Below are 14,343 nucleotides of genomic sequence, written 5' to 3' on the forward strand. Positions count from 1 at the left end.
AAATACCATGTAGATAGAAACACATCCCTCATCCCACTGCTTAGATTAAATAGGTTGGTGTTTCAATTTGCATGTATTCTGTAGGAATCAATGTCTAGCGAAAAGGGTTGGAGACAAACAGATGTTCTCACAGTCCTGATGCTCATGAAACAGAATCGAATGTTTCCATATAGGTACATTCTATTGGCTTAAGTGCTGTGGATATTTTCTGACCAGCCATATGGATCTTTTGTCATCTGAGATGTTAATATTTTCCTTGTATTTTATAGTAGCTCTGCAACATGGCCAATTTCTGGAACAGGGTCCACATGGCTCATTATGCGCAGGGCCCAGAAACTGGCTTGCTTCTGCTACTCACATGAACAGGGACACTTACAAGAGTTGGGGACTGTGGTAGGGCAGTGAGCAGGGGCACGTACTCCATTATTTTTCTCCTGCATTAAGCTACAAATAATGAGCACTTCCCTGTGCTTTACAATAAGTAATTAAAAGAAATTATAGAGTCAGATGCAAAAATAACCCGAAGGACAACTGGATGTGTGGAACCACCAGTTTTCTCCACGTGTGCAGGAGGTTAATCCTCGTTAACGCTTGGAACATTGAGTTTCTACAGAGAGGGCTGCATGTCCACGCACGTCTTGGCATCTGCCCACACGCTTCTGTATGGTATGACTGTGCATCCCAGAAGAAGGGCTGTGGCATGTGGAATTTAACAAACTGATTCCTGAAAATAGTCTCATAAAGGTGAGCAATGGAGAGCTAATGGCGTTCTCTTGCTAATTTCATCTTTCTCTTAGGATTTCCCGATAGTGGTTTTAAAAGGAACGCTGTTCTTTTGTTCTAGGGGCACCTTATCTGTCCAGTTTCTTACCCCACCTGTTTTTCACCTCTTGCTTTGTAAAAATTAATGTTTTCTGTCGTAGTTTAGAGGATAGGGTCTAATATAGACAGCAGTCTCTTCATCAGGTGAGAATCATCTGTCCCATTCTCATTTTACCCCTTCTGAAGTAATGACATTGAAGGCTTCCAGTTTGGACCTAAGATGGCTCTAATTATGAACAGATATTCTGTGATGGAATTCACTCAGATAACTAATTAACCACAGGAATACATTGGCTGTGGAAAATTTCAGAAGCACCATCTGTGGAAAAACTGGGAAGGGCATGCCGTTACCACAGCTCTGGGGTCCATTAAGAGTGTGTTTGTGTGGGGATGGTGTCTCGTGGGCATCAGCTCACAGCTGCCAAAATTCCCATAGCATCTCATCCCAGGAACTCCAGAGTGTCCAGCAACACCTTACAAGCAACCTGTTGATTTGAAGTTTCCAATTCTGAGCAAAGAGACTGAAATATAGTCTCTTTTGTTTGTTTTTGGTTTTGGTTTTTAACTGTAATGGGTTCTGGCTTGTTTTCAATTTCCACATTATTGCAAACTTTTCTTAAAGGGGGATTCCTTTTGTCCTCTGGCTTGAGAGAGTTACTGCATGTTTTCTCCCCTTGGGGACAAAGGGCGCAGTTACACCACCCTTGCACTTTTTTAAAGTACAGAGCATGCTTATTCCTGGATCCCAGAACTTGAAAGACAGTGCTCTGCTGCACTTTCACAACATCCCCTGGTAGTAAGTCCTCCGTGTTTGTAATTTGGAGGAGGCAGCTCCTTAGTTGTGTTCACATCTGTACTGTGTGGGGCTTAAGATGGAACCCAGTAATACTTAGGATTCCACCTGGGAAAAGAGGGTTCTGTGTCATCTCAGCCCCACCCATTTGCAGGTGATCTAACACAACACTGTCAGGCTTCCCAGTGTGAGTCATTTGTGTACGTACTGATGACTTGGTGACTTGGTGTTTGGGAACTAGCTGTCTTTCAGTCCTTTGTAAAAAAACCTAAACAGTGAAGCAATCTCCAGTTCTGTTGATGAAACTACCCCATCAACTCCCTGGTGATGTCCCTGTAACTCAAAAATGTTTAGACTTTTCTTTAGAAAGCTAACTTTTTTTTTTTTTTTTAACCACGTTGCCTCCTTCAGTCTTGAAGCAAATGATCCCAGTTGTTGGAACCCAACTGAGAAATTGGGTTGCCTGCTGGGTACCTTACTGAGTGAGATAAAGATGAATTTGGGTTGGCTAGGGATTTGGATGCTTGATACACTGATACGTTTTAGGGTTTTGTTGTTGCTGCCACTGCTGTTGTTTCGTGGGTTTTATTTAGGAGTTAGGTGGTAGATGTTAGCTAGATCTGTTAGTTTTAGGGCAGGCTTAGAAATAAATCTTTATTGAGTGAGTCCGTTTTCCCTGCCTCTGTCTCTGTTTCACCTTCAGAGCTATCTGGCTGAAGGGAATATTCATGTGTGTGGAAATCTATCACCTGCTAATGCTATTGGTGTCATTTCCATTGAGGGAATGATGTTAGGCTTTGTAAGTGATCAGGGAGATCAATTATGCTTGCACATGGTTTGTAGCATTGAGATAAAAATTAGTGGAGTGGAAGTCCAGATTTAGGTCCGTAGTACAATATAAATTCTCATTCAATCAATCACGTTTATAGGTATCCTGTACTTTATAAACACAATAGTGGAAAAGCCAGGTGACAATAAAGGGAGCCCAGATTTATTTAATACCATTACAAAAGCAAAAATATTTTCCTACATAATAAATGTCCCAATAAAACAAGTTGAACCAATGAGGAAAGATGGCAGGTAAGCCCATGATATGCTCAGAATGTACCACAATACTTAAGTTGACCTTAACCCTTTCATTTCCTCATTTGAAGTAGCTTCTTTTCTCTTTATCATTTACAGTCCAATGTTTCTCAACTTTAATAAGTATATGAATCACCTTGAAGTATAAGAATTCTTGTCGAAGTGCAGATTCTGTTTTAGTGGATAGGGTGGATGGGATGGAGGAAGGGAAGCTGAGATTCTTTTTCTTTTTTTTTTTAAGATTTTATTTATTTGAAAGAGAGAAAGAGAGGGAAAGCAGAGGGAGAGAGAGGGAGAAGCAGACTCCCCACTGAGCAGGGAGCCTGACATGGGGCTCGATCCCAGGACCCTGAGATCATGACCTGAGCCGAAGGCAGACGCTTAACCAACTGAGCCACCCAGCTGCCCCAAGAGTCTTCATTTCTTATAAGCTCCTGGGTGATGCTAATGCTGCTGGCCCATGGATCTCACTTTGAGAAGCAAGGTTTCATTTAATTTTTTCAGGTCCTTACAAAGTAGGTCATTGAAACTTAATGGAACCTGGTAGATCAGATCATAATTAACATTACTGTCTGCCACCTATGGGAATTTAATAATGCATTGTTTTTTTGCAATTTAATAGAACGTTGCCCAGAGAATGACAAATACCGTATGATTTCATTCATATGGAATTTAAGAAACAAAACAAATGAGCAAAGGGGAAAAAAGAGAGAGATAAATCAAGAAACAGACTCTTAATTACAGAGAACAAACTGATGGTTACCAAAGGGGCAGTGAGTGGGGGGATGGGTTAAATAGGTGATGGGGATTCAGGAGTGTGCTTGTGATGAGCATAGGGTGATGTATGGAATTGTTGGATCACTGTGTTGCACACTTGAAACTAACATAACACTGGGTGTTAATTAACTGTACTTAAAATAAGAAGCTTAAAAAGTCAAGAACAATAGTAATAGTTAGAATACTGTTAAATCTGAACTTTATATAAACAAATCTCACCTGAAATTCTAAAGAAAACAGAATCCTAATTAAAGAGGTTAAGCTTTTTAATTGAATGTTAACTGCCATTTTGTTCTTCTGATCTAAAAAATAGCAGTTTAAGGGGGCACCTGGGTGGCTCAGTCGGTTAAGCGTCTAGCTCCGGTAATGATCTCAGGGTGGTGAGATCCAGCCTGGCATTGGGCTCCACACTCAGCACGAGTCTGCTTGGAATTCTCTCCCTTCTCCCTTCCCCTCTGCCCCTTCCCCTGTGTACGTGAGCGCTCACTTGCTCTCTCTCAAAATAAATAAATACATAAATAAAATCTTTTATAAAAATAGCGTGTAAAAATGTATTTTAAAAAGCAAAATTTTTAAGCTGTCTATTCATTTGATAGGCAATTGGCTTGGATATGCTTGACTTTATTACAGATCTGTGCACTGTTTGGGCAGTATTACTCTGTGAAGAGGAGCTGGAGGAAGTGGGCAGGGCATGGATAGGACTTCCAGCTGTGGGTGGCTCTGGCTTTCAGGCATTCTTCCTTGGTTACTGTAGAACAGTAGGTTTCTTGGGGCAGTACTTTTGGAGGCACTTAAAGACCTTTGGATGGTGGCAGCTGTGCCTGGGATGGAAATGGCAGGTGGGATGTTCTCTGCCCAGACCTGGTCCTTGTGCCAGGCATGTTCTAGCCCTTATTCCAAAATTCATTCCATCTCATTTTAAGACTTCCTGTTCTTACTTTAATTTCACCTCCCTAAATACTATACAAATATTACCAGAGCAGAGGGAAGAGAGTCATTTAGCATGCGTGGGAACCTACTTTGTACAAGGTACTGCAGAAATTGTAATTCTCCATCCTAATGGAGAATATGGTCTAGTGTTAGTCCTGGGTAAGTTGGGTGTCTGACCAGTAGAAAAATGTTTGCTTTTTCAAGGATGGAGTATGGAATAGAAAGTGTTAATAAAGGACCAGAGCTGTTGTGCTTTCTATCAAAGATGTATGTAAATTTATCTATCAAATTAATAATTCAGGGCAATATACTTTTTTACATGCTAATTACATGTATGTATTATTCTGGGTCTGTAAGAACCAGCAATTTCTCTGGCACTCTCAGTGAGGCTAAGTAATGTCTGCAAGTGTCACAGTACCATGTGTCCACTAGGGGATCAGAGAGTACTCTGGTATGAAGGACTGTGTTGTGTAGAAAGCATAATTGGATACCCATGAACATAAAATACATTATGGTTGAAAACTACATTTTTAAAGGTACTTCCTTCAAAGCTTTGGAACATCTGCCTTATTAGATTTCATTTACTAAAATATTTATTAGTTTCAATTGATTGGTCATTCAAGCAAATAGGTGAGCATCTGTCATGATCATTAGGCCTCCACCGCCATTTTACTTATGGATTCCAACTGCCAATTGTTTTCTTTGAGGAATGTGAAGTTATTTGTTTTCAGGTTTTTTTGTTTGTTTTGTTTGTTTGTTTTATTCTCACCTAAGCAGTATATACCTAATGGGAAAATAATGCAGAGGGATGAAAGGAACTGGTCTCTGTAGTTGAAAGGCCTAGTTTTCCTTTGGAATCTGAGCTTCTGACCTTGTTCTATCAGGGGAACCACAGTGAGTGGATGAGTTGATTAAAAACTCTGGTCCTCCTTCCTCCTATACGAAAGGGGGATAATTATAGTTACCTGCACCTCTAGGGTCCTGTGAGTCTTAATTAGTTAATATTTGCAAAGTGTTTGGAGATCTTTGAATTAAAAGTGCTGAGCAGTGGAATCCAAGTTCAGTGTAATTATAATTGGAATGACAGCTTCCATTCCCGCCTTCCATCCATCTCCCTCCACGGTGTTCTTTCAGCCAACCCAGACATGACCCATGGTTAACACTCATCTCTGCACACTTCTCTCTAACCCCTTCTCCTTTTGGAACTCACTTCAGCCTAAAAATAAATAAGTAGGAAATAGAAATAAATTAATTAAGTCAAAAGATATACCCAAGTCCTTAACTCCAATCTCACACTTAAGTAACTACTATTTATTTATTTATTTATTTATTTATTTATTTATTTATTTAGAGCGAGGGCATGCACGTGCACACACAGGGCTAGGGAAAGAGGAGGGGCAGAGGGAGAGAGCAAGAATCCTAAGCAGGCTCCATGCCTAGTGTGGAGCTGGTCGCGGGGCTTGATCTCATAACCCCTGAGATCATGACCTGAGCCGAAATCAAGAGTCGGCTGCTTAACCAACTGAGCCACCCAGGCGCCCCTCACTATTTATTTTTAAAGCTCAACAGCCACTAAGAAGAAAATCAATGAATTAACTGGTCTTTCCCAGTCTATCATTCTTTCAGGCCCTCCTATACCTGGTGATAAACTGGGCTTCTGGAAGAATTTCCCTGCTCAGAAACTCTTCACTGGCTCTTCCATGCCGGGAAGGCAGGGTCCAAACTCATTAACATCCCCCTGAGAGCCTTCCAGAATCTGACAGTCATTCTCTGTTATTTCTCACTATTCCATTTCAGAGCTCTTCTCTCCAGAAATGTATTCTATGACTTCAACCAAGCCTCCATCCATCCATTGGTGTCTTTTCTGGACACATCTAAATCCTCCCTATCCTTTGCCTTCCTCTTCACAAAGCATTCTTCATTCTCTAACTGGAAGTAACCTCTTTCTCTTTATAGAATTTTTTATTTACTTTTCCTGGGTCGTTTCTACCTTTCTGTTTTTATTACTTAAATATTTATGTCCTACTTCCCTCCTAGACTGTAAGATTTGAAGGTAGATTCTTTGTATGATGAATGAACAAACAAAATATATGCATGTAGTGAAACTGGACACAAAGATTATTTGCATTGATTTGCAAGATTGCATTAAGGTGGTCTGTTAATAGGCTTGCATCATATATGTTAGGAATTAAATATTAATTGACAATTTCTTCAATGTTACCATTATCCTTGTTGCTTATAGGACTAAGATGAGCAGCCCTATCTTTAAACTGTTTTCTTTGATTACATGCTCATAGACAAAACCCTAAGGGATTGGCAACAAGGAACGCTTTGTGTTTTCTCTCTTGTTTGCCTGAGTTACCCATATTACTGTTTGCTTTCCCTTCTTAGCTTTGGCCATGGAAATGTTGTTCTAGCATGCCTAAATTTTTGCAAAGCTTTCCTTTAGAGGAAGACCATGTTGTCTGAAATTCCATCCACTGGAATGGCATTAAAGTCAAAGGGTCTTCTAGGTCACAATTAATCCAATACTAAAAAGTAGCATCTCGGGGGTGCTGCCTTTAGAGAGTTGGACTCCATCATGGAACACTACATCTAAAACTAATGATGTAATGTATGGGGATTAACATAAGAATAAAAAAAATAATAAATTAAAAAAAAATAAACATTCAATGTCTTCATCTAAAAAAAGAAAAAAAAAAGAAAGTTGGGCTCCAGGATACACACACCTGCAGAGAACTGTGGCCACATTTTAGAAGCTCCTTCTCTGACCACCCTCTGTAGCAGAGCCTCTCTTCTCCTGGCAGTTAAATATTCTAAACCCAGCAGCATGTCCTGATGGTGAAAACCTGGATGAAGAGGTGACCTGTGAACCTCTCTGAACCATAATTGTCTCATCTGTATAATATGGATAATAATATCTGTCTTATCTCCTTGTAACAATCAAATTAGATCATACTTGTGAATGTTCTGTAGTCTTTTAGACAAATGTAAGTTATTACTACAGCATGCTGTCATGGATATTCATCTGGTTGAATGTTTAAGACTTGTGAGTCATGCTTAAAACTAAACTTTATTTCTATTTTGTCGATTTTCTTTTTAGCCCAGCGTACTATATTTAATTTTTTGAGAATGGGGCTAAAAAAGAAATCCTTTCTAGCATTTTATAGATGCAGTTGAGTTGATTGTTGTAAGCCTTGGAGCAGAATTAGACAGCACCAGTGAATTTATTACATATAAACAGATATATAGACTAACCGTCTACTTACAGTATTACACCGCCTCTCATCTTTGGCGTAATAGACTCATCTGAAGGGCTAAAATGTTAGGAATTGTCATGGAAGCTTTTACTTTTAGGATTTCCTGATACAGCGTATAAAATCACTCACTGAGGAGGTTAACAGCAAAAAAGGCAGTTACAATGGGCACCTGGGTGGCTCAGTCGTTAAGCCTCTGCCTTCGGCTCAGGTCATGATCCCAGGGTCCTGGCTGGGATCAAGCCCCGCATCGGGCTCCCTGCTCAGCGGGAAGCCTGCTTCTCCCTCTCCCACTCCCCCTGCTTGTGTTCCTGCTCTTGCTATCTCTCTCTCTGTCAAATAAATAAATAAAATCTTAAAAAAAAAAAAAAAGGCAGTTACAAGACTAAAAAGTCCAAGTTTTGCTATGATTATTATTATCACCGGCTGCTTTTCCAAAGTCTTCTATTAGAAACAGAGCTACACAAATGACGGGGGCTGTTCATATGATGTCATGTTATTTGCTTTTTAGAAATCATTCAAGTAAAGCTTTGCCCTGTTAGAGAAGCTGAAGAGATTCTTCATGACTGATCATTGACATCTATCAGATCCCTTCAAGCTTATAATTTGGGTTTAGCATGGCCTGTACTTGACCAAATAATTCCAGTGACTTCACTGGTGCTTTCCAAATGGGAAGGCTTCCCATGAAGATTAGGTCAAAACTGTCTTTTCTCATGGTTCAAAAAACTCATCAGTAAGTTTTTGCTGAGAACTATTATATTACTCTGTGTTAAGCATTGATTGGGTCAGACATGATTCATTCCCTCAGAGAGCTTATCATCTAACTGAAGACTGGCCATGGTTAGCAAACACCGTCAACAATTAATGAGTGAGTAGGGAATGAAGTACTAAATGCGATGTAACATGCAAATTTTAGAAGAGAAGGAGGACAGTGTGTGCTGGAGTAATTAGAGAAGGTGCCATGTGTGATTTGATGCTTTAACTGGGCCATGAAGGATAAACAAGACTTAGAGAGAGAGAAAAGAGTTTGCCAGGAATGGAACAAGTCACTTCCAGGCAATAATGTTTCTGGGGTTCCAGGGACTCAGGCCTGATCAGAGTAGAGGTGAGTAAGGTGAGACCAGATTTTGAAGGGTATGAATACCAGACAAAGAGGTTAGATGGGATCTAGTGGAACAAAAAAATGCCATTGCAAGTTTTTGTAAGAGAATGATGAGCTCAGAGTGGTTAGTCAGGCAGTGGTCATCATAGTTGAATGGAGCAGAAAGGATGTGAAGTACGTCTGGGGGACATTGTAGTCCCAAAACCAAATGGTGACAGCTGAGCCAAAATGGTGGCAGTGGGACGGAGGAAAAAGGGGATGGACAAGAAAAAAATGTCTTAAAGGAAAAATGAGCAGGACTTCTTTGCTGATTGGATTTGAAGACCATACCTAAAATGTATGGTCAAACCTGACTCCCAAGATTTCTTGCCTTCACCCTGGATGGTCCAGAGGAATAAGAAATCACTGTCAGAAACAGAAAAGTTAGGAAGGAACATTGTCCCCACAAAAAGTAGGTGTTGGATGCATTCCCAGGCCTTGTGAGTGAGTAGGCAGTGAGCATCCCGGAAGTGTCCCTCTGGGCAGGGCTGGAGATGGAGGCTGGACTTCAGCACCAGGAAGTTCATTACTGACTCTGCAGATGTTCAACTTTCAGGGATGCCCCGGGTTTGGGCTTCAGGATGGAAGCCAAGTTATATTGACTCAGGTACCATTTGTATCTGAAATAGTTACTTATGGAACTGCTAAGAAGAATATGTAAAGGACTGACTACTTTTGTAACCAAGAAGTTATTAATAAAAAGATGAGACCAGTAAAAGGCAGGGTAAACTTCTTTAAGCCAAGTATAGGAAAAGGTTATCATTAAAAGACTTATTACTGTGATAGTGGTTATAAAACAGTTGCCCAACTCTGTATTTAAAGGTGCCTGAGTGCCTTAGGCCATTTTAAGCAGTTTGTGTGGGCACTTAGTAAATATTTACGAGACTTACTCTATTTGATTAATTCTAAAATGAGCATTTTCCGATTCATGTTTTTAACATCTCTGAAATAGGTTGTGTCCTACATTTGATGTCACTTTATTGTTATTGTTGGCCAGGTAGGAAGGAGTCACGGCACAGTTGTCACCACCTTAGCCAATTTATTTTGCTTAGTTTTCTTTGGTTATGTATGCAGAAAAATTATATATGATAAAATGTGTCCAAATAAGCCTAAGAGAGCTCTTCAGCAAGTATACAGTAACAGTTCCGAGTGATAAAGAAAGCAATAGTTTAATTGGCTGCCTTTTTAATTTCTTAGTGGTACATAAAATGGTGTGTTTTATAATGCAGGTATCTTAGATTTAATGAAATAATAGTATTAAAAGATAACTGATCACAGCAAATCTCTAGTGATATAGATGGATGTAGTAATATACAGATGATATAGATGGCTGGAGTGAAATATTCTGAATTTGCATTCTTTCCTCAGCCTCCATCGGAGGTGCCCCTTGGGTTGTTTTAATTTGACCTGGGAACATTAGGAGAAAGGATTTTCATTCAGTGGTATAGCCAGGTACAGAAAGCTCCTCGGAGGATACATTTCTTTGGTGGTGCAGAATCCAGAACATTCACAAAAAGTTCAGGTGTAAGCAGAATGGATATCTGTGGTTCATTCAAACCAGTGTGCCCTTCCAACCCTCAGACCCTTGTGTACTGCAGACAGTCCTGAGCATGCTTGCTAGTTGTACAAAGTGAGAGTGAATCCACAAGGAAATTTGTGGGTGTTTGGGGACAGTAATAGTCTCTCCGTGATCTCTTATAAAAGCGGAGAATAGAAACGTTTATTTCTCCGTACCAGCATTTTCAGCCATTTCTGCAGAATGACCTATTGACTGGAGGTAGGTTGTTGCCTTCCTGTTCAGTGACACTTCATGGACAGAAAAACAGTCCTTCTTCCTACTGGTTAGCACAGCATAACAACTAGGGCACATGTGTGTCTCTTTGTAAGTCCTTGCTCCAGGACTGAGAAGTAGGAATAGTTAGAGTGTTGGAGCTGAGGGATGCTTCTCTCTCTTGCTAAGGGACCCAGTGTTTCAGGTAAGTGATTCTGAAGTCCTTCACCATCAGACGGTAACCTTGGGTCGGTCTGTAGGTATGTTTTCATGTTGTTTGTTCACCTATCCTAATTGGCTTCCCAGAGTCTGCTTGTAGACGTAGAGCCAAATTTAGAGAATAGCAGCCCTCTGGCAAACAGGAACAGATTAATTTTGTGGTATGCTGTTAAGGGACTTCCCAGAAAACTTCAAAAGCACAGAAAGAAGCCTATTCCAAAATGTGCAAAATGCCACGCAGCTTTTTAAAGGTGTGATAAACTCCGAGCTCTCTCATACACATACACACCGGACCACACCTCCAATAAAAGGAGAAACTGAGCTTTCTTAGATGGGGCCGCCTGTGAGCCAGGAAAGCCAAGGGGTGAGGGGCTCGGAGAGTTGGTGGAGATAACTGTGGATCCGCATCTGGGAGGCATTTGAAATTGACTTCAGTGCCTTTTTAATGCTGACTTTTCCAGTTCTCTCTTAAGTAGACACATTGTTTTCATGATATCAGCCCCAGGCATAGACACGCCATTAAAATCAACGCGGAGAAAATGATTTGTGTTTGGAAATAAGCAAAACATTTTCAGTTATGACCACCCAGGTGTAATAGGGAAACACTGGAGCTGAAGTTGGGAGCCCCAAGTTCTAATATAAACTTTCTTTGGGACAGGAAGCAATTCCTTCAGTGGCCTTTGGTTTCCTTATCTGTAAAGCAGGATGGCTTGATGGGATTATCTTCCTGCTTTGTTGTAATAGATTATCTCTATGGGAGGAAAAAAAAAAGTCAATGTAAAGGCTCTTTACCCTTCCCTGACTTCTTTTTCATGGTGCTCTTCCTGCCTAGCTATCACACAGCTAGAAAGGCCCCCACAGACCCCTCAGGCCACTACTGTTCCTGTTACACATTCCCGCAATAGGACCATGTTGCTACTTGAAAAAAAAAAAAATTACTATTACACTTGCAGTTGTTGCTTAGTAACATTTCTGATTTTGTGTTTCTGTGACAGCCTGAGCAGAGATCATTAAAAATTAAACTTACAAAGCTGCCAAAGTGGGAGGAAGGAGGAGAACTTGAAGCCACCGTTTTTTTCACTTGCTTAGAAGCCATCTAACCTTGGGTTTCAATGCCAAGTCTTGGGGCAAACACAGCACGGTCTCTGGTTTATATTAAACCACATAGAGCACACTCCTGACATTAGCTTGTGTTGCAGCTGGAGTTTATCACCAGTACATAAAATCCTTGACCCTGCAGAATGGCCTGGAGTTACAATCACATGGCCGCATTGCATCCCTGCGGAAGAAAGCCCTAACGAGTTCTGTGTCCTCTTTCTGCTTTCTCCCTACAGTTCCACCAGGTGAGAAGAGTGATGACCATCCTTTTCCTTACTATGGTTATTTCATACTTCGGTTGCATGAAGGCTGCCCCCATGAAGGAAGCAAACGTCCGAGGACAAGGCAGCTTGGCCTACCCAGGTGTGCGGACCCATGGGACTCTGGAGAGCGTGAATGGGCCCAAGGCAGGCTCGAGAGGCCTGAATTCCTTGGCTGACACTTTTGAACACGTGATAGAAGAGCTGTTGGATGAGGACCAGAAAGTTCGGCCCAATGAAGAGAACAATAAGGACGCGGACTTGTATACTTCCAGGGTGATGCTCAGTAGTCAAGTGCCTTTGGAGCCTCCTCTTCTCTTTCTGCTTGAGGAATACAAAAATTACCTGGATGCTGCAAACATGTCTATGAGGGTCCGGCGCCACTCTGACCCCGCCCGCCGTGGGGAGCTGAGCGTGTGTGACAGCATTAGCGAGTGGGTGACAGCAGCGGATAAAAAGACTGCAGTGGACATGTCGGGCGGGACGGTCACGGTCCTTGAAAAAGTCCCCGTATCGAAAGGCCAACTGAAACAGTACTTCTATGAGACCAAGTGCAATCCCATGGGTTACACAAAGGAGGGCTGCAGGGGCATAGACAAAAGGCATTGGAACTCTCAGTGCCGAACTACCCAGTCGTACGTGCGGGCCCTGACCATGGATAGCAAAAAGAGAATTGGCTGGCGGTTCATAAGGATAGACACTTCCTGTGTATGTACATTGACCATTAAAAGGGGAAGATAGTGGATTTATGTTGTATAGATTATATTGAGACAAAAATTATCTATTTGTATATATACATAACAGGGTAAATTATTCAGTTAAGAAAAATAATTTTATGAACTGCATGTATAAATGAAGTTTATACAGTACAGTGGTTCTACAATCTATTTATTGGACCTATCCATGACCAGAAGGGAAACAGTCATTTTGCGCACAACTTTAAAAAGTCTGCATTACATTCCTCGATAATGTTGTGGTTTGTTGCCGTTGCCAAGAATTGAAAACGTAAAAAGTTTAAAAAAAAATAATAATAAATTGCATGCTGCTTTAATTGTGAATTGATAATAAACTGTCCTCTTTCAGAAAACAGACAAAAAAAAAAAAAAAACAACAAAAATTTGAACCAAAACATTCCGTTTACATTTTAGACAGTAAGTATCTTCGTTCTTGTTAGTACTATTATCTGTTTTACTGCTTTTAACTTCTGATAGCGTTGGAATTAAAACAATGTCAAGGTGCTGTTGTCATCGCTTTACTGGCTTAGGGAATGGGGGCTGGGAGGGGTATATTTTTGTTTGTTTTGTGTTTTTTTTTGTTTGTTTTGTTGTTTTGTTTTTTTTTGTTTTTTTTTTTTTTAGTTCCCATAGGGAGTAGGGATGGGGAAAGAATTCCTTCAATATATATTCTGGTTGATAAGAGATTTATTTGTATGTTGTAAAGATGTTTGCAATATCAATCAGATGACTGGACAATGAATAAAAATTAAGGCAACTGAACAAAGTGCTCACTCCACTTCCCATGATGCACCTTCTAGGCTCCCACTCGCCCTTTGGGCCTTGGTCAGGGGAGTCTCCTTTTGTCTGAAAGACCTACATTTTCTTAGAGCACATTCTTTCCCTCCCTCCCCCTTTGGTCCCCTCTTTGTTTTGTTTTCTCTCAAAGGAAGAAAAATCAGTTGCGCGCTCTAAATAATTTACCACTGCTGTGAACGAGTGAACAAATTTTGTCATTGTGGCACTCATAGAAGCATGGAGAACAGGGATTTCTTTCTTTTCTTTTTCTTTTTCTTTCTTTTTTTTTTTTTAAGAAGAGAAAAAGACAACAAAACACAAAAATGAAGATTCTTTTTTACGAGGGGTAAACGTTGGGTAAATCATTGTAAGGCTTCACAGAATCATGGTAAGGCTTAAAAATTGTCTTGCAAGCAAAAGGTGGAGTTCTGTACGGACCCAGAAACGCCTAGATCAGAGTAGGAGTCCACACGCCAGTGAAATGAGACTGCAGAGCAGCCATATGGAGGCTGTGTGGAGCTGACGTGTCATTTCCGGGTGGTGCAGGAGAAATTCCTGAGCGGCCATCCTGAGGTCTAGGTGGAGGTGGGGAATGGTACTTGAGACATTCCAGAAGGGAGGCCTCTGAAGGACCTTTCAGAGGTGGCTCTGGAATGACTATGTCAAGTTGCTTGGACCTCG

At 40.8% G+C, this 14,343-nt stretch overlaps 1 protein-coding gene across 1 annotated transcript; it reads left to right on the top strand.

Moving 5' to 3' along the window:
- Nucleotides 1-304: 304 nt before the first annotated feature.
- Nucleotides 305-13,390, top strand: BDNF (brain derived neurotrophic factor). Its single transcript, XM_081798435.1, is given in 3 exon segments — nt 305-698; nt 701-744; nt 12,128-13,390. Coding segments are annotated over 3 exon segments (972 nt in total). The 5' UTR covers nt 305-535; the 3' UTR covers nt 12,893-13,390.
- The last annotated feature ends 953 nt before the right edge of the window (nt 13,391-14,343 follow it).

The sequence above is a fragment of the Leptonychotes weddellii genome, chromosome 11, assembly GCF_054177405.1.
Source record: "Leptonychotes weddellii isolate Sample4059 chromosome 11, ASM5417740v2, whole genome shotgun sequence".
NCBI classification, from domain to species: Eukaryota; Metazoa; Chordata; class Mammalia; order Carnivora; family Phocidae; genus Leptonychotes; species Leptonychotes weddellii.